This window comes from Acanthochromis polyacanthus, chromosome 5, assembly GCF_021347895.1.
Source record: "Acanthochromis polyacanthus isolate Apoly-LR-REF ecotype Palm Island chromosome 5, KAUST_Apoly_ChrSc, whole genome shotgun sequence".
NCBI classification, from domain to species: Eukaryota; Metazoa; Chordata; class Actinopteri; family Pomacentridae; genus Acanthochromis; species Acanthochromis polyacanthus.
In genome coordinates this window covers 13,369,665-13,395,580 of record NC_067117.1, presented here as the reverse complement: position 1 = coordinate 13,395,580, position 25,916 = coordinate 13,369,665, and the positions used below count along the sequence as shown (strand labels likewise).

The following is a 25,916-nucleotide window of genomic DNA, read 5'->3' as shown; positions in this document are numbered from 1 at the left end:
ATGCCTATTTTTCCTTTCCTTTCCCACGAGGAGCCAAAACTCGTTGAAAAAGACTGGTAAAGTTACAACTGATGACCCCCAGGATGCAATACAAGACTATCTTAATGTCACAGATTTAACTCATTGGGTTATAGCGAACTCTACAAGGATCCTTTTCCTGCTGAATAAAAGCAATCACTGAAATCCTTTAGAGCAAGTAACAGGGTTTGTTGTGATGCAATAAGCTAGAGAGAACTTTGAAATGTAAATTTTCTTGCAGGGAAAATGGAGGGTAAAGTTAGTTACACAATTACTGACTGAATTTATTTTCTCTCTCCTCTTTTTTTGAATTTGTCAAAAGCTAAAGCCACATATTTTATGTTTTATTTATTTCAATTATATGGCTTGTTAATACAATTTGTTCTTGTAAAGTTCATTTATAGATTTCATTTCTTAACTTTAAGGCGTTTTCTTGTTGATTCTTTCTCCAGTATTTTTTTTTTTTGATTCAATGAATCAAATTAATGTTTTACTCCATAATCATTATTTGTCCGAATTTGCTTAGAGCTCAAACTTGTGGCTGGATTACACAAATTTTAGAACTCGTCTTTGTGGAGTAGTTTTAGTGTTTGAGTACAGATGTTCTGCTCAAACAGAAACAACAGCGTAGAGTTGCTTCTAAACCATTTAAGGCAACAAGGGATTATTTTCAGGGGGAAAAAAGTTTTACAAAATGTAACTTTATCAGACAAAGATTATTTTTTAGGGGCTCAATCAATGACCCCAGCGAGACTTTCAACTGCTTGCTTTGTAGAACCAACAGTTGAAAACGAGAAAACCTGCACATTTGAGAGGCTGAAAACAATAACTTTCTGTAATGTTTGCTTAAAAAAGCTCTCAAATGATTAATTGTTCAACTCCATTGCTTGGAAGCCTTTTCCACACAGCCAGGAATAACATTAAAGTGCATTTTTGATGCCGTTAAAACAGTCATGTTTATTTTTATTGCTTTTATATTTAAACATAATATTTAATAATACCAATAATAACAGAAATGATTTTATTTATAAAACAAGAGTTTACAAAGGACTTTAACTGACATTTCAAAATCAAAACACTCATAACTTAAGTCATTAACAAGTTAAATCACTGTTACTTACAAAACACATCTTGAACAATAGTTGTTAAGTCAAAGTGCTTTTCAAAAGAGAAACAAGGTTGACATTATGAATACAAGTTTAAATATTTAAGCTAAGACTCGACGGTATTATGTATATGTATCTGAAAAACTTAAATATTCCTGTTAAGACCTTGCAATATTATCTAAACGCATACACCTGACTAATTTGCATATCAACACAGAAAATCCCTAAAATATTACATAAAATAAATGTCCCTGACTAAATATTATGATCACTATTCAGTAATATTGTATAATAAATAACTTGATTTATTTATTAATGTCTAATAAAATATGTTCATTGTAAAATGCAAATTTTGTAAAAAAAAAAAAAAAAGAAAAAAAGAAATCCACCTGCCTAATTTACATATTAAGACAAAATCCCTACAATATTACATAAAATAACTATACGTGACTAATTTAAATATTAAGATCAAGGCCCTATATTAACACGGTACAATAATTATTACTTGTAAGGTGCAAATTTTAAACTAAAAACAAATTCACCTGTCTACTTTACATAATAAAATAACACTTCAATTTCCATTAAGATTAACATCCTACAAAATATTTGAATTGCAAAATGCAAATTCTGTTAAAAATCACCTGCTTAATTTACATAATAAAATAATAACCCGATGTCATTTAAAAATAAATTGACCTGACTAATGTAAATATGAACACCAAGACCTTACAATATTTAATAAAATAACCTGATTAATTTACATTATTACAATTAGCATCCTACAAAATACATTAATTGTAAAGTGTAGATTTAGTTGTTTTTTTTTTTTTAAATCACTTGCCTAATTTACATCAGAACAAAAAAAACAACTAAAGCTACCTTTAATCTTACCTCCACATTCCTACACTAAGGAGAAGACAGGACACTGATCAGAAATATGCTGCCCAGTTGTGGACCAGCTCACTGGATCCTAATGGACCACCTCCGTGGATCCTGTGGGGTGAGTCTCCTCCTTTGTGGATCTAGTGGGGTGAGTCGTCTCCTCCGTGGATCCTGTGGGGTGGATCACCTCTGTGGATCCTGTGGGGTGAGTCTCCTCCTCCGTGGATCTTGTGGGGTGGATCTCCTCTGTGGATCCTGTGGGGTGGGTCTCCCCAAGCCGCTCAGCTGTTCTGACGTAGAGCACGCTATTTGACGTCACCGTGGGAGTGTCCACCATCGGGAGAAATGAACGGTCATCAACACAATCCTCTCAGCGCCCATGTAAGTTGAAGCCAGCAAAACACACATTTTGCGAACCGCTCTTTGAATGAAACGTGTCTCTGTGTGCTGCTATCTGACGACCGGAGGGGCCGAAGCTGGTTAACGGGGTTTGCACTGTTGTCGTGGCCGGTTCGTGTGTCGCTAACCGCCGCTGGAGCCGGAGCGGTGTTTTTGAGCTAAAGAGCCTAGCTAGACCGCTAACTCGCAGACAGGCGGCGAGTAAGCGCCTGATTTACTAGACAGGATACACAGGAAGGGCGATGTTAAGTGTATTTACATGTGAGCGATTACGAAAAGCGAGTTAATACTGGATGTTGTAACTCCTGTGGGTTTATGTGTGGAGACAACATTCATGCCAGATTCGGTCGTGTGTTTATTACTGTCAGAGCTAGATATTTAAAATTAATTGAATCAATGTTGTATTCAGCTGGTCGATTGTGTCCTCCATCAAGCACTGCTGCATGTGGTGCAAACCTGCTGCTTGAGAACAGAACCCGCCACCATGAAATACAAGAGTCCAAGGTGTGATTAAGAAAGCCTGGTGGGAGTATGTGACAGATGGCCACCCAATACCTCCAGTCTGAACTGTGTGTTTGAGCTTTTCACACCTGCCAGGACCGGTTTGTCATGATTCTGCTGCTTTTCTAGGAAAATGATGGAGTTGATTTATTGAAATTAATATTTCAGTGGAGGTGGTAGTGACAAAGCATTTCCGATGTGTAAATTTTACAGTTGGATCTTATGCACAAAGGGAATAATTGCATCATTAAACTGTAGAAAAGCTTTTATAAATGACATTTAATGGTAATGTGATGATTATAGAACAACAAAAAGTGATGCTTAATTGTTTAGATTTGTTGAAGTAGTTAAAACAGGTAAAGTTGAGACTCCTTGGTAAAATATTGGAACCAATACTGGATTTTTGGGGTTGATTGTGATTTTAGTGAGTTATAGCGTATAATATTGATACATCAGAGTCTGCTCATCTGTGATACATGCTCTGCTACATGTGCTGCAGACGATGCTTGAAAGGGCTGTAAACAATGGTGCTGCTCTGTTGGACGAACTGTGATGATACTGCTTCTAATTTACCCCTAAAGGATCGTTATTCTGCACCATGTGCTGTAAAAGACCTTTATTGGTCAACATACACACCGACTACTACATATGTGTGTTGGGCAGATATTGTTGGATGATGTCATGTAACTGATATATCAGTCTGGCTCTACTGGAGGGCTTGTCATACACATATCACATTTCCTGATTTGATTTATGCATTCAAACTAGTGATGTTGGGGTTGGCCAGTGGATGTAAAAGCACGGGAGCAGACTGTTGGTTATTTGACGTCAGTTAATTTCTTTTGGCAGTCAGATGCAAGTCTGTCCAAACAGCACACATACTTTGTGTACTTAAATAGGGCAAATCATTTATCCCAGCAGAGAAATCCAGCAGTATTGATATATTATTCTCAGCAGGCTTTATAAACCAACATATACTGCTCAGAACTCCAGTGTTTTGGGACTGGTTAGCCATAGAAAGCCATCACCAGCTCCTACTTAACAGCTTTCCGTTTTTGAAGCTTTTTCAAGGTAAACTCAAATCACCTGGGGATGGTTACTCAAACTGCATACTTAACACTATAGTCTGGAGTGTTAAAGGCAGCTCTTAGACTTGGCAACATGTGCTGTTATGTTAAACATTACAGAACCCAAAGCTATGACCTCGCCCCGCACAGCAGCACCGGTGTGCACGGTAAAGTGAAATAAACGCCCTCCGGCGCACCACGTTAGCTTGAAGTGCTAGCAGCTAGAGGAGCAGACAAGCCGTCAAAACGAGTCCAGTGATGCTTTCTGACTGTAGCAGCCACCGCGGTTAGTGCCTCTTTGTAATAATAAGACGAACTACATTGATGTTTTCAGCAGTTGTGAGTTACAGTTGTGTGTTTTTAAAAGCCCGGCCTACGACCGTTAGCTAGCGAACTGCTAGTTTCATCCTCTTCTTATCTCCAGCTAACGTTAAAACCTTTGAACTCAGACTGTTTGCAGTAACTTAATAATAGCTCTCATAAATACAGCCTAGAATGTGTCTACATAATTTACTTTATCACACCATCGCCCTTTTAATTTTTAAGCATGGGCGTTACTACAGTTACCCTATGTGTAATGACACCGAATGCACCTGTAACCTAGTGAGTAATGTAATTAACTAATACGGGCTGAATACTGACAGTAAGCCCTCTGATGGACGGGGGGCTTTAATGGAAGCCTTTGTTTCGCGTTATAATGTTGTCTGATTATTGTTTCGCTGGTGGATGTTGTCACTGAAGGGGTGGTGATGATCTCATCGACTGTAGCCGCTGATTCCTACAGAGAGCGATGTTGACATGAACACACAAACCGAGCATTGCTGTGTTTACCGCGTCTGTTGTTCCGTTGTCACATTAATTTGTTTTATATCAGCTTTGCTTCCATGAGACAGGCAAGTGGTTCATGGCCTGCAGATATTCCCAAGGGGCTATTCATGCACCGTTAATTAACATTGCTCAGTTAATTTAGCTAAAAGTCCTCGGAGGCCTGAGCTGTGCAAAGTGCAACCGCGTCTCTTCATTTTGCCATCTAAGTTATGAAGCACACAGACTTTTAGAAGGTTCTTGGGGATGAATTGCTGTGCTAGACAGTTTTTTATCCTCTTTTGATGGAATATTCACTTTAGATTTTTTGGGCTTGGTTCTTTATCATTACATCTAAGGTACCTTGTGGGGTTTTCACTGTAAACACTCATTTAGTGATTTCTTTAGTTTTTTGTCATTTGTAGCACCATGTTTGCTTTAAAAACATAGACTCTAATATATTACTGCTTTGTAAAGTTGTAATTGTTACCAATTAGTCCTTCTGTGCACTTAATGAAATCCCCGTATTCACTCAGCTAATCTGCTTGGGCTGGACAAACGTTGCTCCACACTAAAAAAAAAAAAAAAAAAAACCCTACAGAATACCTTTTAAAATCCTCCACTTTTAGTGATGACACAGACTACGCTTGCCCACTTATCCTGTTCAGTTTTCTGTCTTGCTTTTGAGAAAGGCACCCATGAAGACAGATCCTCAGTTTAAAAATGTCAAATTTCCCTTCGTTGCCGTTTCTCATGCTTGTTTTTCGTTTTACTTTGCAGCATGTGATTTTTCTAAATATCCATGGGAACAGCTGACTAAGGTTTGACAGCTATTCCATCAGATATATTTTGGAAAAATTACCCAGAGGAAGCAGTGCTGGAAATTTGGCTGGATTATTAAGGCTTTCTCTGTGTTAAAAGACACACAGACCCACTGCTGATGACCACATTTGAAGGTATGTTTATCTGCAGTTATTCTGACTGAGTTAATCATCTTTTTGTCAAACAAAAGCCAGTCATTTTTGTTTTTTGCACAGTTTTACTACTATATTTAGTGCAGTTTATGATTGTAAAAGACGCATATCAATCGAATCTGATACTATTCAATGTCAGTGTGTTTGTTGTTTAATTTGCTGTTTGGAAATTTCAGATTATTTTGAGTATTTTTCCTGTCTTTGCAACTTTAATTATCTTTTTCTTTACTTGTGCTTCAAGTTAATGTGGATATTTGTGTACATTACATTTAAGCTATACATTATTTATCTTCTTATAGCGTCTAACCACATTTTTGTGCATTTGTTGTTTCATTTTATTGTTTATTTTTTCTTGCAATGTCCTTTCTGCTCCCCTTCTTGCCAGGTCTCTCTTGAAAATAATATTTTAATCTCAGTTAATGGTTAAATCAACAAAATCCACCATTCAACCTAGTTTTCAGTTTTTGTTTCAAATAAAACACTAATCAGTAATAGTCCTGATTAATACGTGCAGATGTAGGAATAGTGGAAAAATAAATGTAATCGAGATGACTGAGGACGATGTGCTGCTTCTGGGACAAAATCGGGCCTACTGCCATTTTGCAGAAATGTTTAACACAAGTGAAATGCTCCTAGACAGACGCAGAGCTTCATGGAGATGATGTGACCTTGGAGCAGTACATGTACAAAGAGTGATGTTCGAATGCTGGCTGACCCAGTTCAAAGAGAACACTTTGCCCTCAGCCTGGAGGAGTCAGATGCCACTGTATTTTCATTGTAGATGCAGGATATTGTTTCACATCTATGTAGGATGTTTGTTTCTTTGTCTTTAGTTGGGGTTTGAGCTTAAAAGGCTTATTGCAGTAGGACTGTCTGTGATTAGTGATTCAGGACGACAATATGTGACCAAAGAGCTGCTGTTCAGTCAGCTGGGTAAATGGTTTTATAGTCTATAAATGATAATTGATGTGAACTTTATAGGCACAGCCATAAAAAAATAAAAAGCTGTACTTGGCTGTCAGAAGCATAAGCATATAAAAACATTGTTTTAACATAAAATCGTAATTTAATTCTGGTTTACTGTACTGTGTTTGTTTATACTCACGTTATTACCTCTACATAGGGATTTATTCATTTGTTTGGAGTGAAATGTTCAGCAGCAGGGAGTGAATCTGAACACCATTTATACGTGGATCAACCTTTGATCGTGCTGTTCAGCAGGACTCGGTTCAGGATACTTATTATTGAACTATTCACTACCACCTACCTTTTCACGAAGTTCGCTCTTATCTGACACTGCAGATCTAACAGCAGGAACAGCACGTAATGACTCAGAGTATCACTAGTGGAGCATTTCATAAGGTTTTTGGTGCTCGATTGCTGTGCTGGCTTGCTAAATGATACTTTGTGGCTGTGCTGACTCACAGGATCCTTTTTCTGCTTGTCTGCAAAGTAATGCACGTACTACATATTCAGTGCTGTCACTTTAAGCTTTAGATATTTTCTTTAGGGTTCAGTGAAACTTGCAGCACACTGTGTCTTGCAAAACAGCCTGTGTGGGTGATCCAGGGTGCGTCAGAAACGTACTGCTGAAAAATAAATCATGGTGCTGTCTCAGTGAAAAATCAGAAAGCGCATCTGATTGATAACGTACTGTAAAGCTTCATTGTTTTTCATGCTTAGAAATAGGTGGAATTTGAGATTTAATGCAGCAACAGGAAGTGAATGTGTAATTTAGGACACATCCAATGCAAACAAATCAGATATAACACTGCTGTTTGTAAGTGTTTCAAAGACAAAAGAAATGGATATGCTTAGATGCCAAAAATAAGTAATCAGTTTTATTAGTGAATTTTGTGCAAGAGTAAATCTCTTAATAATAATAATACATTTATAAACAAGTAAATGGAAATAGTGAACCATTTATAGCAGTGATTCTGACATACCGGTTTGGTGTGTTACGACAAATGACCAGGAATACTGTGAAAACATAATCTTGGAGTTGATTTCCACTATTTTTATTAAAGGATGGACATTTATTATCCCGTTGGTCTTGAAACAAAGCAGGACAGGAGGGATCTCTTTCAGGCCAGCATCCCCACCCCCCTTGTTCCAGCTACAGAGGAGTTGTGCAGTGACAGCTCCTTAAAGCAGTTCAGAGCTGCGTTCATGTCATGGTTTCATGTTTTGTTTCTGTTTGGAAGTGAGTCTAGAAGCTGATGCCATGTTAATATTTTCAAGTCGTTTCATGTAGACATCACGTCTGCTGTAGTGTGCAATAGTTACCACTCTAACATAACAAGACTCATCAAGCATTTACTCCTGGCTCTTAAGACTTTATCTTAAGGTCCATCAGGTCGTCGTCAGTTTCTCGTCGTCAGCATGTTGGAAGCTTTTAAGCCATTTGGTCCACCATTCTTTTTATTATCCATTACCAGTTGTTACAAGTTGGGGGTTGTGTTGTAGCAGGTTTCTTTTAAATACATGTTTGTGATTTTTTTTTTTTTTCTGTTATGGGAAGAATATTATTTATGTTTCTGTCTGTTTCTGTTTCATTTAGCCAACCCTGAGTTGTGAGCCAGAAGAGGAGAGGCGGGGCTGATGGTAAGTTCACTGTCGCACTCCGTCTCACCTCCTCTCTCACTTTATTTCTAACTATCCCTTTACGTGTTGATAAAACCAAAGAACTGTGAACAGCATAAACTGACATCTGAGAGGCAGACTTGGAATGGTCCTTTATATTACAGGATTTAGCGCTGTTGTAAAATGAGATGCAAAGGGGAGGCCGCTGTGGATCATGGAACACGATACTCAGTTGAGAACTAAATATCACTGTCCATTTAGAATTTCATTTAGATTTTTCACACTTTGTGGTTCTCTTTGTTAGCGTCACGCAAGCATTCTCAGTTATGTTGATCATTAATTTGTATATTGAACGCTTTCTGAAATGTAATTAGTCAGTTAGCTTTATATCACAAGGCAGAAACAAACAAAGAAAATGATGTCACAAACAGCTGAAACGACCTTTAACTCGTTCAGCATGACAAACCTAAACATTTCAGAAAATGTTCTCAAAAGCTGGTTTATTTTGTAGATTGTGTTTTTGCATCACTGGGTTGGCATGGTCAGACGTGGCCACACTGATTGATTTTTCTTTTAAATTTCTTCTTTTTACCAAATAAGGAAAACCTTAAATTGAATTCTGAAAACGTGGTCATGTCTGCGCCAACCCAGTTTATGTTGCTTACTATTGTTTTATATTGTTCTGCTTATTATGTTTGTCATTCACTGCTGCATGTCATAATGCATTTTATTTTCCTTTTGTGGTAGACAAGCATGACATTGAGCCAAGCCACAGATGCATGCCCACTCAAAAGGCCCAACTGAGCGCCATCCCCTCTGCTTCCCGGCTTTCAACCAGCCTCTCAGAGGGGGGGTGTCGTCGGGGCGTAGCTAGTCCCCTGCACCCCCAAGTAGAACCTCACTGTGAAACTGGAGGTCTCTGATGGATCAGGGTAGTAGTGAGCAGAGTCCAGAGGAGCCAGACACAGGAGGCCGAGCAGAGCTGGAGGTCGGCAGGAGGGCGTCGGAGTCAGAGCACGGCTTGTCCAAAATCACCCATAATGCCCTGGAGAACATGGGAGCGTTGGGCCATGGCCTGAAGCAGTTCTTCCAGCCACAGCGCCGACGCTCCTCCGTTTCCCCACATGACTCCGCCTCGTCCTGTGCGGGTGCCCCTCCCTCCGAACCCACTGATGTAGGGTCAGAAGTAGGGGATGCTCCTGCCTCCTCGGCCCTCCCTGTGGATTCTGACAACCCTGCCGCTTCCGCCCCTCCCGCAGCTCTGAGCCGTGTTCTGCAGCAGATCCGAGGTGCTCCACCCATGATGAAGCGAGGCACCAGTCTGCAGAGCCGCCGCAGTAAGGCAGGGGGCACTGGGGATCCTCCCCAGAAAGGTAGCCCACAGATCCACCGGCGCAGCACCCATGAGGCCCTGCTGCAGGCTGGACGCCCACGCTCCTCCTCCACCACAGACACACCCAGCAGCCCTGCCTTAGCGGACATGCTGCTGACGTCTGGTTACCACTCTACTGAGGAGCCCGACAAGGTGAGTGTGTCAGTCCTCTTAGGGGCCCCAGTGTGTGAAGACAACCACAGTCACACAACAGTACATTGTCTACAGCATAGGACGAACATTTCAGGCTTAGGTGTACAACACAGCAGTGGCAGTTTGCAGTAGAGATGACGCATATAACTACTACGGTTCAGGATCTGCTAATGCTAATCACTTTCCGAAGTACACATTTTATACTGTAAACTATACAAAAAAAACATCAAAACATTAATAGCATTGGCAAAAAAACTTACTTTCCTCTATCCATGTACAAAAAAAAATGCATGTTGGAGACTTGGGGATGCATAGGATGCATCAAAAATGTGGTTACTTCATAATTTTTTTAGTATTTTTGTTTTCATAAAATCTATCCTAGGGCATGCACAGTGCAAGTCACATGAAAAGCTATGGCACTAGTTTCCTCAATGAAATCCTAAAATTTTGTATTCATAGAGAAGTTGGCTTCAGGATATAAAATTTTCAAAATAAACTAATGGTAGCAGACAGTGTGCTTGTGAGGACACAAGTGTCTTGATTTTTTTGGCTTTCAGCTCTAAAAAGGTTAGGGTGGTTAAAAAAAAATAAAAGTGACTAATGCACTAATATGTGTGCAAGAACATCAAAACCAAGTGAATTGGGCAAATGTGTTAAAAGGCCATTAGTGGTTTAGATGTGCCTGGATGAACCACTGAATGGGGAGATGAGCTGTCGGCGGTGGAAGGTCAGAGATTGCCTTTGAGTGGTTGGTCACTATGTGCTTTAAGCCCTTCTAAATTTAGCTTTTGCTGTCTCTGAGTGTACTTCAGGTCAGAGAGGGCTTGCAGGGCTAAACAAACTCAAACTTGCGTGACAATTCGTTTTTTAACACTGTTCATAGGAGTCTGCAACAAATACCCTTTGGGTGGTTCTGTGAAATTGTAAAACACTAGATTCTCACGATAGAACAGGAGAAACTCTAGAATGATGAATCTTTATGAGGCCGTGCCACAGATCTTGCTACTCAGTGGAAGCTGGAATTAAGTCTATCAACAGATGTCATACACAGGTTGGAAACATGGCACCCTCCTCCTCATATTGTGTAACCTTTTGGTCTGTTGCTTGTAATGTCATGGCCACCCAGCTGCAGATTCAGTTCTCCTCGGGACATAGATTGTCACTCTGTTGTAGTTCACAGAGCGCTCCCAACAAATGCATACTAAAAATATACAACCAATTCACACTAGTCAATCTATTTGTACTGCTTACTTGTTTGTATTACTGCTAGGTGATGCTGGAGTGTATGTGAACAAAGTTATTTAATTTTAATGTTGCCTTATAACCAAACATCATTGTAATAGGACTGGAAATTTATTCAGAGACACTACTGTCACTGTCACAGTCCTTTATTGTGATATTAGGAATGAGCATTAAAATTAGTTGGGTTTTTTTTTTGTTCCGATACCAAACGGCATCAGGGTAAGTACTGTCTGTACTGATATGAATTAGGACACATTTCATTCACCTACCTGATTTTATGAGGTAGAAATTGTAGGCTAATTCTAAATAGAATTTGCTGGGTAAAAATAGTGACATTAAAGTTGCTGTAAATAATCATAAAACTGAGAGGGAAACACAAACTTAGAGATTTTGCCAGCTTTCTATGTGTCTGACCTTTGATGCAGCTGTATTGTTTACAGCATTATATAATTTAATACTTCTGCTGGTCTAATCTGAACAGCTGGAATTATAACTATTTTTTTCCTGTTTTATGTATCAACAGACAACTTAACCTGGTTCAGATCATTTAGTTGTCTGAAAAATACTGCACTTCTATGTCATCAGTAGCAGGTGGTAGCCTTATGTTCGACTATTTCAGTTTATGTGAATTACCAGTATTTTATATTGTCAAATTGTTTTCTGGGGGTGATCTCCAAAGCTGCGATAATGGTGGCAAAATTGTCTCCTTAGTGATAAAATTAAAGGCAGTACCATAACTACATCATGAGCTTCACTTAACTTGGGATATTTTTTAGATTTTTTTTTTCTCCAGTTACCTCATCCCTCTACTTATATCTTCTGGAGCTGGAGCTGTACAGTAATGATAAAAAGGAAACTGTAGTTTTACTGCTGCCATCTGCTGTTCTGAGTGTGGAGTTACAGATATTTCTTCCAAGACCATACCAATGATTTTTGATTGATCAAGCTAAACACACGCCACCTATTTACACCATCTATTAGTGCCAGCTATTTTCCATAACATACAGCTATATTTTAGTCATTGTAATACTTTGCAGAATTCTGTGCAATGTGCAGGTGATACACCTAACTTAAGATTTGGTGTTTTCCCTTACAAATCGCACATCTTCAGTGCTGGACTCATTATGACTGCCTGATATCTTATTTTGAAAGCATCACTACTTTGTCGTTACTTTTTTGCTACCTGTTGATTGTTCATACTGCTGACTTCCAGCTCTGAATTTTATGTAGAAGAATGATGTGTTTATGTATTTGTTGAAAGTATTCTTCATTTTGAGGGAAACACACTAACTGTTCTACTAAATACAGTACAACTATCTGTCAAAATAATGACAAGTTTTTACTACACGCTTGTCGACAGCTGGATGTGTTCACTGTTCAGTTTTCTAACATCACATCTCTGAAATGAAATGAACTGTCCTGGCTCAGAGGAAAACCTCTCAGACCTTGACTTCAGCAAGTAAATCCACCATTTAAAGGGTTTACAGGTTATCAGCCATTATAATGCTATAAAAACAGCAAAATTAGGCAACCAGTACATATGTGTGTACGTTCCCCAGTTATGCCTCTAAAATGTATTTTAAATAGATTTTCAAACTGTGTTGGCATTGGGTACTGTGATTAAATAAAACATGTTATTAGACAAAACCACTAAAGAGGGACATCATGATAAATGTGTTTTGCTCAGTGCATACACAGGTTGAACTGACAGTTATTTTAATGTTTTAATTCTAAATGATTTAAACCATCTCTTCACATAGACCTGTTTTCTTCTGTTCACTTCTTTTGATTAGCTGGATCGTTATGATGGATCAGGCCCTGCTGTGTCACCCAACGCCCTCCCCTACGGTGCTGACGGCTATGATGTGGTTGACAGTACCCCAGACCCCCACCGTACTAAGCAGGCCATTGCTCAGCTGCAACAAAAGATCCTCAAGCTCACAGAACAAATCAAGATAGAACAAACTGCACGTGATGACAATGTGGCTGAATACCTGAAACTTGCTAATAATGCTGACAAACAGCAGAGTGCTCGCATCAAACAGGTGTTTGAGAAGAAGAACCAAAAGTCAGCTCAGACTATCCAGCAACTGCAGAGGAAGCTGGAGCACTATCACCGGAAGCTCCGTGAGGTGGAGCACAACGGCATCCCACGCCAGCCCAAAGATGTTTTTCGAGACATGCACCAGGGGCTGAAAGATGTTGGAGCCAAGGTCTGTTATTTATACTGTTTTTAGTATCAAATATTGTTCACAAATCTGTCTAAATCTGTGATAGTGAGCACTTCTCCTTTGCTGAGATAATCCATCCCACCTCACAGGTGTGCCATATCAAGATGCTGATTAGACACCATGATTAGTGCACAGGTGTGCCTTAGACTGCCCACAATAAAAGGCCACTCTGAAAGGTGCAGTTTTATCACACAGCACAATGCCACAGATGTGGCAAGATTTGAGGGAGCGTGCAATTGGCATGCTGACAGCAGGAATGTCAACCAGAGCTGTTGCTCGTGTATTGAATGTTCATTTCTCTACCATAAGCTGTCTCCAAAGGCATTTCAGAGAATTTGGCAGTACATCCAACCAGCCTCACAACCGCAGACCACGTGTAACTGCACCAGCCCGGGACCTCCACATCCAGCATGTTCACTTCCAAGATGGTCTGAGACCAGCCACTCTGACAGCTGCTGAAACAATGGGTTTGCATAACCAAAGAATTTGTGCACAAACTGTCAGAAACCGTCTCAGGGAAGCTCATCTGCATGCTCGTTGTCCTCATCGGGGTCTCGACCTGACTGCAGTTCGTCGTGGTAACCGACTTGAGTGGGCAAATGCTCACATTTGATGCCATCTGGCACGTTGGAGAGGTGTTCTCTTCACGGATGAATCCCAGTTTACACTGTTCAGGGCAGATGGCAGACAGCGTGTGGGTAAGCGGTTTTCTGATGTCAATGTTGTGGATGGAGTGGCCCATGGTGGCGGTGGGGTTATGGTATGGGCAGGCATCTGTTATGGACGAAGAACACAGGTGCATTTTATTGATGGCATTTTGAATGCACAGAGATACCGTGACGAGATCCTGAGGCCTGTTGTTGTGCCATACATCCAAGAACATCACCTCATGTTGCAGCAGGATAATGCACGGCCCCATGTTGCAAGGATCTGTACGCAATTCTTGGAAGCTGAAAACGTCCCAGTTCTTGCATGGCCAGCATACTCACCGGACATGTCACCCATTGAGCATGTTTGGGATGCTCTGGATCGGCGTATACGACAGCGTGTACCAGTTCCCACCAATATCCAGCAACTCAGCACAGCCATTGAGGATAATAAAACAAAACTGCACTTTTCAGAGTGGCCTTTTATTGTGGGTAGTCTAAGGCACACCTGTGCACAAATCATGGTGTCTAATCAGCATCTTGATATGACACACCTGTGAGGTGGGATGGATTATCTCAGCAAAGGAGAAGTGCTCACTATCACAGATTTAGACAGATTTGTGAACAATATTTGAGAGAAATGGTGATATTGTGTATGTGGAAAAAGTTTTAGATGTTTGAGTTCATCTCATAAAAAATGTGACTAAAAACAAAAGTGTTGCTTTTATGTTTTTGTTGAGTGTAGTAACTGGGTAAATACATTCAAGGCTTTTCTGGCAACAGATGTTTGACTTGCCAGACACAATTAATAATAGCACATTATTAATTCAGTAAGCTCTGATAATCCTCCACATGCTTACAGTCTTAATGGGCATGTGCCTATTTTTGTCATGTTGCACTGTGATAAAGGGGATTTTTTGAAACTTGAAAAAGAGAAAACATAAACTAGAAGATCTGCATCTGCATACAGATATTGCTTGTCTGTATGTTAGCCATACTAGCTATTGGTTTGATGAATCTTCATCCTACCTTAAAGTATTATTAGATCCACTTTCATCTCACCTAGCAGTTGGCCGAAAAGCAAACACACACACACCAGTTAATGGATTATATCAGTAAGTCAGGTGAAAGATTTGCAGTGGGACATTCATGACTGCTTTACACCAGTTTGACTCTGTTATATAAGGCACATAGTCTCAGTTTTTTTCATTGTAATGACATCTTAATGTATCCTGAGTGCTGACCTGATCTCACTTGTTGCAGGTAACAGGGGGCCTTTCTAGCTTCTCTCAAGCCACCCATTCTGCTGCTGGAGCTGTGGTGTCCAAACCAAGAGAAATAGCTTCCCTCATCCGCAACAAGTTTGGCAGTGCTGATAACATTGCAGCACTCAAAGACTCTTTAGATGAAACTCAAGGAGATGATGGTGTCGGCCCTGGGGGAGCAAGGGCCCTTGGAACAGGGCAGTTGCAATCCAGCCCCAAGTATGGCAGTGATGATGACTGTTCTAGTGCTACTTCTGGTTCTGCAGGAGCAAACAGCACCCCTGGAGCCCCTGGTGGCCCCCCTAGCTCCAGGGGCAATACCCTTGATCATGCCCAAGCCTCAGGCTTTGATGCTATACTCCATGAGATCCAAGAGCTTCGGGAAAACCAAGGTCGACTTGAGGAGTCCTTTGAAAATTTAAAGGCCCACTATCAGCGGGACTACACCGTGATCATGGAGGCCCTGCAAGAGGAACGATTCAGGTAGTGCAGCCAGACACACTGGTGTGTAGTCGGTCTGTGTTAGTTGATGAACAGAAGCTTTTCTGAACAGTATTGTCATCACTACTTTGCAGGTGTGAACGTCTAGAAGAACAACTCAATGACTTAACCGAACTACACCAGAATGAAATTCTGAACTTAAAACAGGAACTAGCCAGCATGGAGGAAAAGATTGCCTACCAGTCTTATGAAAGAGCAAGAGACATACAGGTAAGCTTCCTCACAATCAACACAGTGTTTCATCCAGGAACCACCAAACACACAAAGAAGAGTAGATACTGAGAGCAAGATAGTTATCTGTAGTTTACCTTAGTACTTGCGAGTACGCAACACAGTGCAAGATTGCTGTCAAGGTGGAGACACGGCAGTGGTGTATTTGCTACGATTAGAGAAAAAAAAAACTTAAAGGAGCGGCGGCTGGGATTTTGGCAGCAGCGGAAGCCACTGCAGAGTGAATGTAGAGGAAACCCTGCAACATAACAGGTGTGTTCCAACATCTATACTACCTTACTATACCGAATGCCAGAACAAAATGTGTTGCATACCAGTACATAGTATATCAAATGTAATATTCCAAAAATACTTAGATGTCCTACTACATTTGGATGGATTTGCCAGCACGCAAGGCAGAATGCTTTTCTGGTCATTCTGACTCAAAATACTTTGTGCATTTATGTTACAGATGTCATGGTATCTTGCAGAAGTACAAACAAATTCAGTCTCTGAGAGGGCACAGACAGATGACAGCTCATTTCAGAATGAATGTGCAAGTCAAAGTTCAGGATGCATTATTATTTTGAAGATGTATGTTCTAATTGTAAGCATGCTGGGTGAAAGAGTGTGTACTTTGTGAAGGAAGTGCAGTATCCAGTTAAAGTAAAAAAGAAAAAGTATGCGATTTGGGGTGCAGCCAGCATTTGTGCTTTGTTATCAGAGCTTTCTCACTGTTTTGTCTCAAACTTGTAGGAGGCACTGGAGGCTTGTCAGACACGCATCTCCAAGATGGAGCTGCAGCAGCAGCAGCAGCAGGTGGTGCAACTGGAGGGTTTGGAGAACGCCACAGCACGGACTCTTCTTGGAAAACTAATCAATGTGCTGCTAGCTGTGATGGCAGTCCTTTTGGTCTTTGTGTCCACAGTGGCTAACTGCGTGGTCCCCTTAATGAAAACACGCAGCCGCACACTCTCAACGCTGCTCCTTGTGATCCTCCTTGCCTTCCTCTGGAGGCACTGGGATGCTATTTCAGAGTATCTGCATCACTTTCTTCTGCACCCCAGATGACCGGCTTGGGGAAGCATATTTAAATGATGAAGGGACAAGGGGTTTGGGAATGACATGTAAAGGGAGGTCATGAAACCATACAGAAAGTTGAATCTCAATAGTCCTACCTTTTCTAACTCTTCAGCAGCTTTTCAAAACACCCAGGAGGATCGCATCAGAGGTTTGGAACTTTAGCATTTTCTGGAAGGTGTTTTGAGAAGAATGAAACCGAAAAAGGGCAGAAAAGGTTGGATGTTTGATTTGGACTTTCTATCACTAGTGCAATTGTGGCACAAGCACATACTGTAAGGGTGAATGGAGCATAGCTGAAGGAGGAGGTGAGAGAACTGCACACTTGATTTCTCTCTTTTGAGTGAATTTGTTTACACGTGGAAAACTTTGCATTGTTTCTCCACAGTAGAAATTGTAATTCAGAGTTTTATTACTTTTGAGCTGATTCAAGTGGTATTGTTTTGAAGTCACTGCTATTTTTAATACAGCCGATTGATGGATTGTTATTTTCTTTTTTACTGTAATGAGCTGACACTGTTCTGCAGATTTAGTTGCCCACATTCTCTTCTTTTTGTAAGTTTTCTCTCTTCTGGTCTTGTGATTCTGTTTTTTCAGTCTGCTTTCCTTTCCTCTTCACACTATCTTTTAAAATTTCAGCTTGTGTGACCAACTCTTCTCTTCCTGCTCAGTACACTCTAAAGAATGGGGTGCTTGCACATCAGCTACATTGCTCTGGAATCTGACTTGTCACTGGGTCTAATACTTGTGGGTTCTTGACTTGCTTCTTTTGGATGTGTGAAGTCAATAACACTGGCTCTGCCACAACCAGGATAATGCTATCAAAAACATTGTTTGGAGTTGTGACCCTGCCAACTGGATCCTACTGTCCCGGTGACTTTTCCACGGCAGAAGAATAATCTATGAACTGAATTAACATACTTGAAGAGCGGCTCAAGTGCTCAAAGACTCAGTGCTTCCGTACTGTTTCTATTAGTGACAATGAAATAGTAATACTTTTTAGTTGATTTTTTTTTTATTTTTTAAGATAAATAAATTTGCTGTTTTAAAAGGTGAAATTTGCCATCTAACTTGAATTTGTTTCCAGTGTGAAAAAGCCACATAATAAGCACATCACATTACAAAAATCTTCCTTTCATGGTCACTTGTGTTCACTTGTTGGTCATTTGCATGTTGAAATGTTCCTGCAGGTTTTATGAATACAGCCAGAACTAGACGAGCCCCCAGAAGAGGGCAGAACCACGCCCATGCATGATATTCTGTATCAATTTTGATCATCCTAGTATATCCCTTCCTACTTGATCTGCTGACCTCTAACTCCACAACTGAGCAGGGAACCTTAGACTGATCTTCAGTGCCAAGTTTGATTATCCTGAATTCAGCACTTGCAGAGATATCTGACCGGACATACAGACACACACCCACATACATACTTACCCAGCCAGATACCGAAGGGAATGCAGTAACCCCGCTGACGTACGTCAGGTGTGGTTAATGAACGTATGGGAGATCAGTAAACCTCCAAAACATCTAGGAGACTACAATAAAACCAATTCAGTCTAATCAAATACAGCATTTACACGACCTGTGTGCCTTTGCTATGGTTGTACAAGCCATCCAGCTTTTTTAAAGACCTCTTCTCTTTGTAACATGGAAGTAGAGTAGGTGGTGCTGGAAGCTACCTTTCTGCTTCGAACCTTCAACTTGGCCCAGTTGTATTTAGTAAGTAGCCTCCATCAGGCATAGCTCTGCTGCTCTGAGTTTCAATATCCACACAGGTCTGATTTTCATACTACCACAGATATGAATAGTGTTGGATCTTAAATGGCATACTTTTTATGTCACTGTTGCTAAGCAACAGGAAAGCTAGAATTCTAATAGCTCAGAAGATCCTGGTTGTTAAAGTGTTTTTTAAAAATTATTTATGAATGTCAAGCAAAAGAATGTAATGGAATTTAGTGTTTAGCATTAAATCTGTCTGTATATAGCTTTTTATCAACGCCTTTCAGGTCGAAAGTAAGTAAAAATCAACTCAAGAGAACTTCATTTGAAGTCAGGTAAGTATTGAGCTTGTTAGCAAATGTTACCAGCTTTAGCTAAGTCAGTTTATCTAAATGGCAAAGAAGCATTCAATCACTTAGTCGAACTATTTACAGATGTAGTTTACGTCTTGGTGTCGGTGTCAATGTGTGAACACAAACTCGGCTAGCTATTAACCTTTACTACCCTCACATCAACAGCCAAGCTACAAGCACCAGCTGCAGCTAGAGATCCTCAAGCTCACAGAACAAATTAAAACGGAACAAACTGCACGTGATGACAATGTGGCTGAATACCTGAAACTTGCTAATAATGCTGACAACAGAGTTTTCGAATCAAACAGGTGTTTGAGAGGAAGAACCAAAAGTCAGCTCAGACAATCCAGTAACTGCAGAGGAAGCTGGAGCACTACCACCGGAAGCTCCGTGAGATGCAGCCCAATGGCATCCCATACCAGCCCAAAGATGTTTTTCGAGACATGCACCAGGGGCTGAAAGATGTTGGAGCCAAGGTCTGTTATTTATACTGTTCTTTAGTATTCTTTTTCTGCCCCGTTTACATAAATAATTATATTCCCTTAACATTATTGTTAGCAGAGACGAATTCCACAGCGATTCTGGCGTGGACACCCAGTGCTAGATTGAAATAATTTCGGAACAGTGGGGCATCAGTCCTCTTTGACTAGAACCATTTTTATTTCTCTCAATAAGACAGGCAACAACAAGGGCACCAAAAACAGTATATAAACCACAGCAGCCCCAATGGCTCATTTTCATGACATCATGAATAAAGGTCCATTTCCACAAACCGAGAGCACACTTTTCATTTGTGAACAATTACAAAACTGTGTGACCATCTGGAACATAGATGCTAGTTAGTCAAAAGAACATTCTAAAGATCTACAGATGTTTGACTTACCAGACAAATAATAGTACTGTAGCACATTATTAATCCACTAACCTCTGATAATCCTCCCCATACTTGCAGTCTTAATGGGCATGTGCCTATTTTAGTCAGGTTGCATTGTGATAAAGGGGCTCTTTTGAAACTAAAAAAGAGAAAACATACCCTGGAAGATCTGTGTCTGCATACAGATATTGCAAGTGTGGGTATTAGAATGGATCTGAAATGTCTGATGAGAGGAGCACCCATAGAAACAGCTTAAAGAAGTCTTAGTATCAGGCACAACTCCACAGTTTAATTATGACTGAAGTCAGAAGTAATTGTGTTCCCTGTTGCTTCCTACCTGTTGATTGTTTGTTCATCATCCTGCTGACTTCCAGCTCTGAACATCCAGTGAGAACACACATCTGAATTTTATGTAGAAGAATGATGTTTTTATGTATTTGTTGAAAGTATTCTTCATTTTGAGGGAAACACACTAACTGTTCTACTAAATACAGTACAACTATCTGTCAAAATAATGACAAGTTTTTACTCCATGCTTGTCGACAGCTAGATGTGTTCACTGTTCAGTTTTCTAACATCACATCTCTGAAATGGAATGAACTGTCCCTGCTCAGAGGAAAACTTCTCAGACCTTGACTTCAGCAAGTAAATCCACCATTTAAAGGGTTTACAGGTTATCAGCCATTATAATGCTATAAAAACAGCAAAATTAGGCAACCAGTACATATGTGTGTACGTTCCCCAGTTATGTTGAATAAGTTTTTGATTTTGACAAAGCAGTGCACTGGACCGCAGCCACTGAGCCTCTAAAATGTATTTTAAATAGATTTTCAAACTGTGTTGGCATTGGGTACTGTGATTAAATAAAACATGTTATTAGACAAAACCACTAAAGAGGGACATCATGATAAATTTGTTTTGCACAGTGCATAAACAGGTTGAACTGACAGTTATTTTAATGTTTTAATAAATTCTGAATGATTTAAACCATCTCTTCACATAGACCTGTTTTCTTCTGTTCACTTCTTTTGATTAGCTGGATCGTTATGATGGATCAGGCCCTGCTGTGTCACCCAACGCCCTCCCCTACGGTGCTGACGGCTATGATGTGGTTGACAGTACCCCAGACCCCCACCGTACTAAGCAGGCCATTGCTCAGCTGCAACAAAAGATCCTCAAGCTCACAGAACAAATCAAGATAGAACAAACTGCACGTGATGACAATGTGGCTGAATACCTGAAACTTGCTAATAATGCTGACAAACAGCAGAGTGCTCGCATCAAACAGGTGTTTGAGAAGAAGAACCAAAGTCAGCTCAGACTATCCAGCAACTGCAGAGGAAGCTGGAGCACTATCACCGGAAGCTCCGTGAGGTGGAGCACAACGGCATCCCACGCCAGCCCAAAGATGTTTTTCGAGACATGCACCAGGAGCTGAAAGATGTTGGAGCCAAGGTCTGTTATTTATACTGTTCTTTAGTATTCTTTTTCTGCCCCGTTTACATAAATAATAATATTCCCTTAACATTACAAAGCTGTGCGGCCTTCTGGAGCGTAGTTACTGAGTAGACAAAAGGGTGTTCTGGCAACAGATGTTTGACTTGCCAGACAGAATTAATAATAGCACATTATTAATTCAGTAAGCTCTGATAATCCTCCACATAATTGCAGTCTTAATGGGCATGTACCTATTTTTGTCATGTTGCACTGTGATAAAGGGGATCTTTTGAAACTTGAAAAAGAGAAAACATAAACTTGAAGATCTGCATACAGATATTGCAAGTGTGGGTATTAGAATGGATCTGAAATGTCTGATGAGAGGAACACCCATAGAAACAGCTTAAAGAAGTCTTAGTATCAGGCACAACTCCACAGTTTAATTATGACTGAAGTCAGAAGTAACTGTGTTCCCTGTTGAGTTTTGTAATATCACCTCACAGCTTCTGAGTGGACTGCAAAGTGACAGCTAAAGAGAGAATTCATGTCACCATATTAACTTGATTTGATTTGTACAAACTATGTATGGCTATACAGAGTACAGGGTTATGACCAACCCAAAATGTGGCTGGCTTGTCTGTATGTTAGCCATACTAGCTATTGGTTTGATGAATCTTCATCCTACCTTAAAAAAGTATTATTAGATCCACTTTCATCTCACCTAGCAGTTGGCCGAAAAGCAAACACACACACACCAGTTAATGGATTATATCAGCAAGTCAAGTGAAAGATTTGCAGTGGGACATTCATGACTGCTTTACACCAGTTTGACTCTGCTATATAAGGCACATAGTCTCAGTTTTTTTCATTGTAATGACATCTTAATGTATCCTGAGTGCTGACCTGATCTCACTTGTTGCAGGTAACAGGGGGCCTTTCTAGCTTCTCTCAAGCCACCCATTCTGCTGCTGGAGCTGTGGTGTCCAAACCAAGAGAAATAGCTTCCCTCATCCGCAACAAGTTTGGCAGTGCTGATAACATTGCAGCACTCCAAGATGAAACTCAAGGAGATGATGGTGTCGGCCCTGGGGGAGCAAGGGCCTTGGAACAGGGCAGTTGCAATTGCAATCCAGCCTCAAGTATAGCAGTGATGATGACTGTTCTAGTGCTACTTCTGGTTCTGCAGGAGCAAACAGCGCCCCTGGTGCCCCCCCTAGCTCCAGGGGCAATACCCTTGATCATGCCCAAGCCTCAGGCTTTGATGCTATACTCCATGAGATCCAAGAGCTTCGGGAAAACCAAGGTCGACTTGAGGAGTCCTTTGAAAATTTAAAGGCCCACTATCAGCGGGACTACACCGTGATCATGGAGGCCCTGCAAGAGGAACGATTCAGGTAGTGCAGCCAGACACACTGGTGCAGTGGCGTGCGCAGACATTTTAGGGGGCAGGTCCTAGTGGAAAAAAAAGGGCATCTTGTGCGGCATGTCAAACCACTGGCTGCCTTAATATAACAGTGTGAGATATGAAAAAAATCAGGAACACATTTTCTGTAACAGCATTTATTTTAACATCTTAATAATAAATAATAACACACAAAGGGTCAATAAAACATTGTACCGTAACATTTCAAATGACATGTAGCTGCCTTTCTTTGTCTCTCTTGAGCCTTTCCCTTCTGGGCATGCTGCGTTCAGGGACATTACGGAAAAACATTAACATATATCACACAACCCAGACAATATTCCAGTCGAAATATGAGGGCTTTCTAACATGGGCAGTTGGCTAATTTCAGCATGCTTTTTTGGACTGAATGAGACAACCTGCTTCACAGCAGAGACAAAGAAATGCACTGTGTCACACACACACACACACACACACACACACACACACACACACACACACACACACACACACACACACACACACACACACATATATATATATATATATATATATATATATATGAACAATTATTTGGCCCCCATTTCTGGATATGCCTGAATCAAATGATTCAACATATATAAAAGTTTACGTTTTAGTGGAGCGGGCACGCTCCTGTGACCTGCATGCGTTTCTCGGGACAAGTGCACCTGCTTGATACCAAGGGCAATGGGGCAGGTACTCTAGCACCACCTGGTGTCTATCTGTGCACGCCACTGCACTGGAGTGTCGTAGGTCTGTGTAAGTTGATGGACAGAAGCTTTTCTCAACAGTATTGTCATCACTACTTTGCAGGTGTGAACCTTTAGAAGAACAACTCAGTGACTTAACAGAACTACACCAGAATGAAATTCTGAACTTAAAACAGGAACTAGCCAGCATGGAGGAAATAACTGCCTACCAGTCTAATGAAAGAGCAAGAGACATACAGGTAAGCTTTCCCCCAGTCAACATAACAGGTGTGTTCCAACATCTATACTACCTTACTATACCGAATGCCAGAACAAAATGTGTTGCATACCAGTACACAGTATGTCAAATGTAATATTTCAAAAATACCTTGATGTCCTACTACATTTGGGTGGATTTGCCCCCATGCAATGCTTTTCTGGTCATTCTGACTCAAAATACTTGGCATTTATGTAACAGATGTCATGGTATCTTGCACCAGTATAAACAAATTCAGTCTCTGAGAGGGCACATACAGATGACAGCTCATTTCAGAATGAATGTGCAAGTCAAAGTTCAGGACGCATTATTAGTTTGAAGATCCATCCATTCATTCTCTATACACCGCTTTATCCTTACTAGGGTTGCTGGAGCCTATCTCAGCTGACTCGGGCAAAGGCAGGGGACACCCTGGACAGGTCGCCAGTCTGTCACAGGGCTACATACACAGACAAACAATCAAACTCACATTCACACCTACGGGCAATTTAGAGTCATCAATTAACCTCAGCATATTTTGGACTGTGGGAGGAAGCCGGAGTGCCCGGAGAAAACCCACACATGCACAGAGAGAACTTGCAAACTCCATGCAGAAAGATCCCAGGCCCACCCCGGGATTTGAACCGGGGATCATCTTGCTGCAAGGCGCAAGTGCTAACCACTAGGCCACTGTGCAGCCCTATTTTGAAGATGTATGTTCTAATTGGAAGCATGCTGGGTGAAAGAGTATGTATTTTGTGAAGGAAGTGCAGTATCCAGTTAAAGTAAAAAGAAAAAGTATGTGATTTGGGGTGCAGCCAGCATTTGTGCTTTGTTATCAGAGCTTTCTCACTGTTTTGTCTCAAACTTGTAGGAGGCACTGGAGGCTTGTCAGACACGCATCTCCAAGATGGAGCTGCAGCAGCAACAGCAGCAGGTGGTGCAACTGGAGGGTTTGGAGAATGCCACAGCATGGACTCTTCTTGGAAAACTAATCAATGTGCTGCTAGCTGTGATGGCAGTCCTTTTGGTCTTTGTGTCCATAGTGGCTAACTGTGTGGTCCCCTTAATGAAAACACGCAGCCGCACACTCTCAACGCTGCTCCTTGTGATCCTCCTTGCCTTCCTCTGGAGGCACTGGGATGCTATTTCAGAGTATCTGCATCACTTTCTTCTGCACCCCAGATGACCGGCTTGGGGAAGCATATTTAAATGATGAAGGGACAAGGGGTTTGGGAATGACATGTAAAGGGAGGTCATGAAACCATACAGAAAGTTGAATCTCAATAGTCCTACCTTTTCTAACTCTTCAGCAGCTTTTCAAAACACCCAGGAGGATCGCATCAGAGGTTTGGAACTTTAGCATTTTCTGGAAGGTGTTTTGAGAAGAATGAAACCGAAAAAGGGCAGAAAAGGTTGGATGTTTGATTTGGACTTTCTATCACTGGTGCAATTGTGGCACAAGCACATACTGTAAGGGTGAATGGAGCATAGCTGAAGGAGGAGGTGAGAGAACTGCACACTTGATTTCTCTCTTTTGAGTGAATTTGTTTACATGTGGAAAACTTTGCATTGTTTCTCCACAGTAGAAATTGTAATTCAGAGTTTTATTACTTTTGAGCTGATTCAAGTGGTATTGTTTTGAAGTCACTGCTATTTTTAATACAGCCGATTGATGGATTGTTATTTTCTTTTTTACTGTAATGAGCTGACACTGTTCTGCAGATTTAGTTGCCCACATTCTCTTCTTTTTGTAAGTTTTCTCTCTTCTGGTCTTGTGATTCTGTTTTTTCTTTCTTTTAAAATTTCAGCTTGTGTGACCAACTCTTCTCTTCCTGCTCAGTACACTCTAAAGAATGGGGTGCTTGCACATCAGCTACATTGCTCTGGAATCTGACTTGTCACTGAGTCTAATACTTGTGGGTTCTTGACTTGCTTCTTTTGGATTTGTGACGTTACTAACACTGGCTCTGCCACAACCAGGATAATGCTATCAAAAACATTGTTTGGAGTTGTGACCCTGCCAACTGATCCTACTGTCCCGGTGACTTTTCCACGGCAGAAGAATAATCTATGAACTGAGTCAAGTTCTCTAGATGTCAAACAGGGAGGCTCAACACAAGGAAA

At 40.8% G+C, this 25,916-nt stretch overlaps 2 protein-coding genes across 6 annotated transcripts; both read left to right on the top strand.

Moving 5' to 3' along the window:
* Positions 1 to 2,271: 2,271 nt before the first annotated feature.
* tmcc1b (transmembrane and coiled-coil domain family 1b) lies at positions 2,272 to 25,729 on the top strand. 5 transcript variants are annotated; one of them, XM_051947840.1, is made up of 8 exons: positions 2,272 to 2,387; positions 5,558 to 5,733; positions 8,312 to 8,355; positions 9,082 to 9,859; positions 12,895 to 13,314; positions 15,243 to 15,727; positions 15,820 to 15,955; positions 24,664 to 25,729. In XM_051947840.1, exons 4-8 carry the CDS (start codon positions 9,257 to 9,259, stop codon positions 24,976 to 24,978), a joined length of 1,959 nt encoding a protein of 652 aa, XP_051803800.1. In that variant the 5' UTR covers positions 2,272 to 2,387; positions 5,558 to 5,733; positions 8,312 to 8,355; positions 9,082 to 9,256; the 3' UTR covers positions 24,979 to 25,729. The 5 variants fall into 5 exon arrangements, with proteins under 5 accessions (XP_051803800.1, XP_051803801.1, XP_051803798.1 ...); XM_051947841.1 differs by lacking the exon at positions 24,664 to 25,729 and adding an exon at positions 16,712 to 18,093 and having other exon boundaries at positions 9,594 to 9,859; XM_051947838.1 differs by lacking the exon at positions 24,664 to 25,729 and adding an exon at positions 16,712 to 18,093.
* On the top strand, positions 19,059 to 24,245 carry LOC110945798 (transmembrane and coiled-coil domains protein 1-like). The gene is given in 4 exon segments (XM_051947851.1): positions 19,059 to 19,586; positions 22,344 to 22,509; positions 22,512 to 22,815; positions 23,658 to 24,245. Coding segments are annotated over 4 exon segments (801 nt in total). The 5' UTR covers positions 19,059 to 19,505; the 3' UTR covers positions 23,908 to 24,245.
* Positions 25,730 to 25,916: the final 187 nt, after the last annotated feature.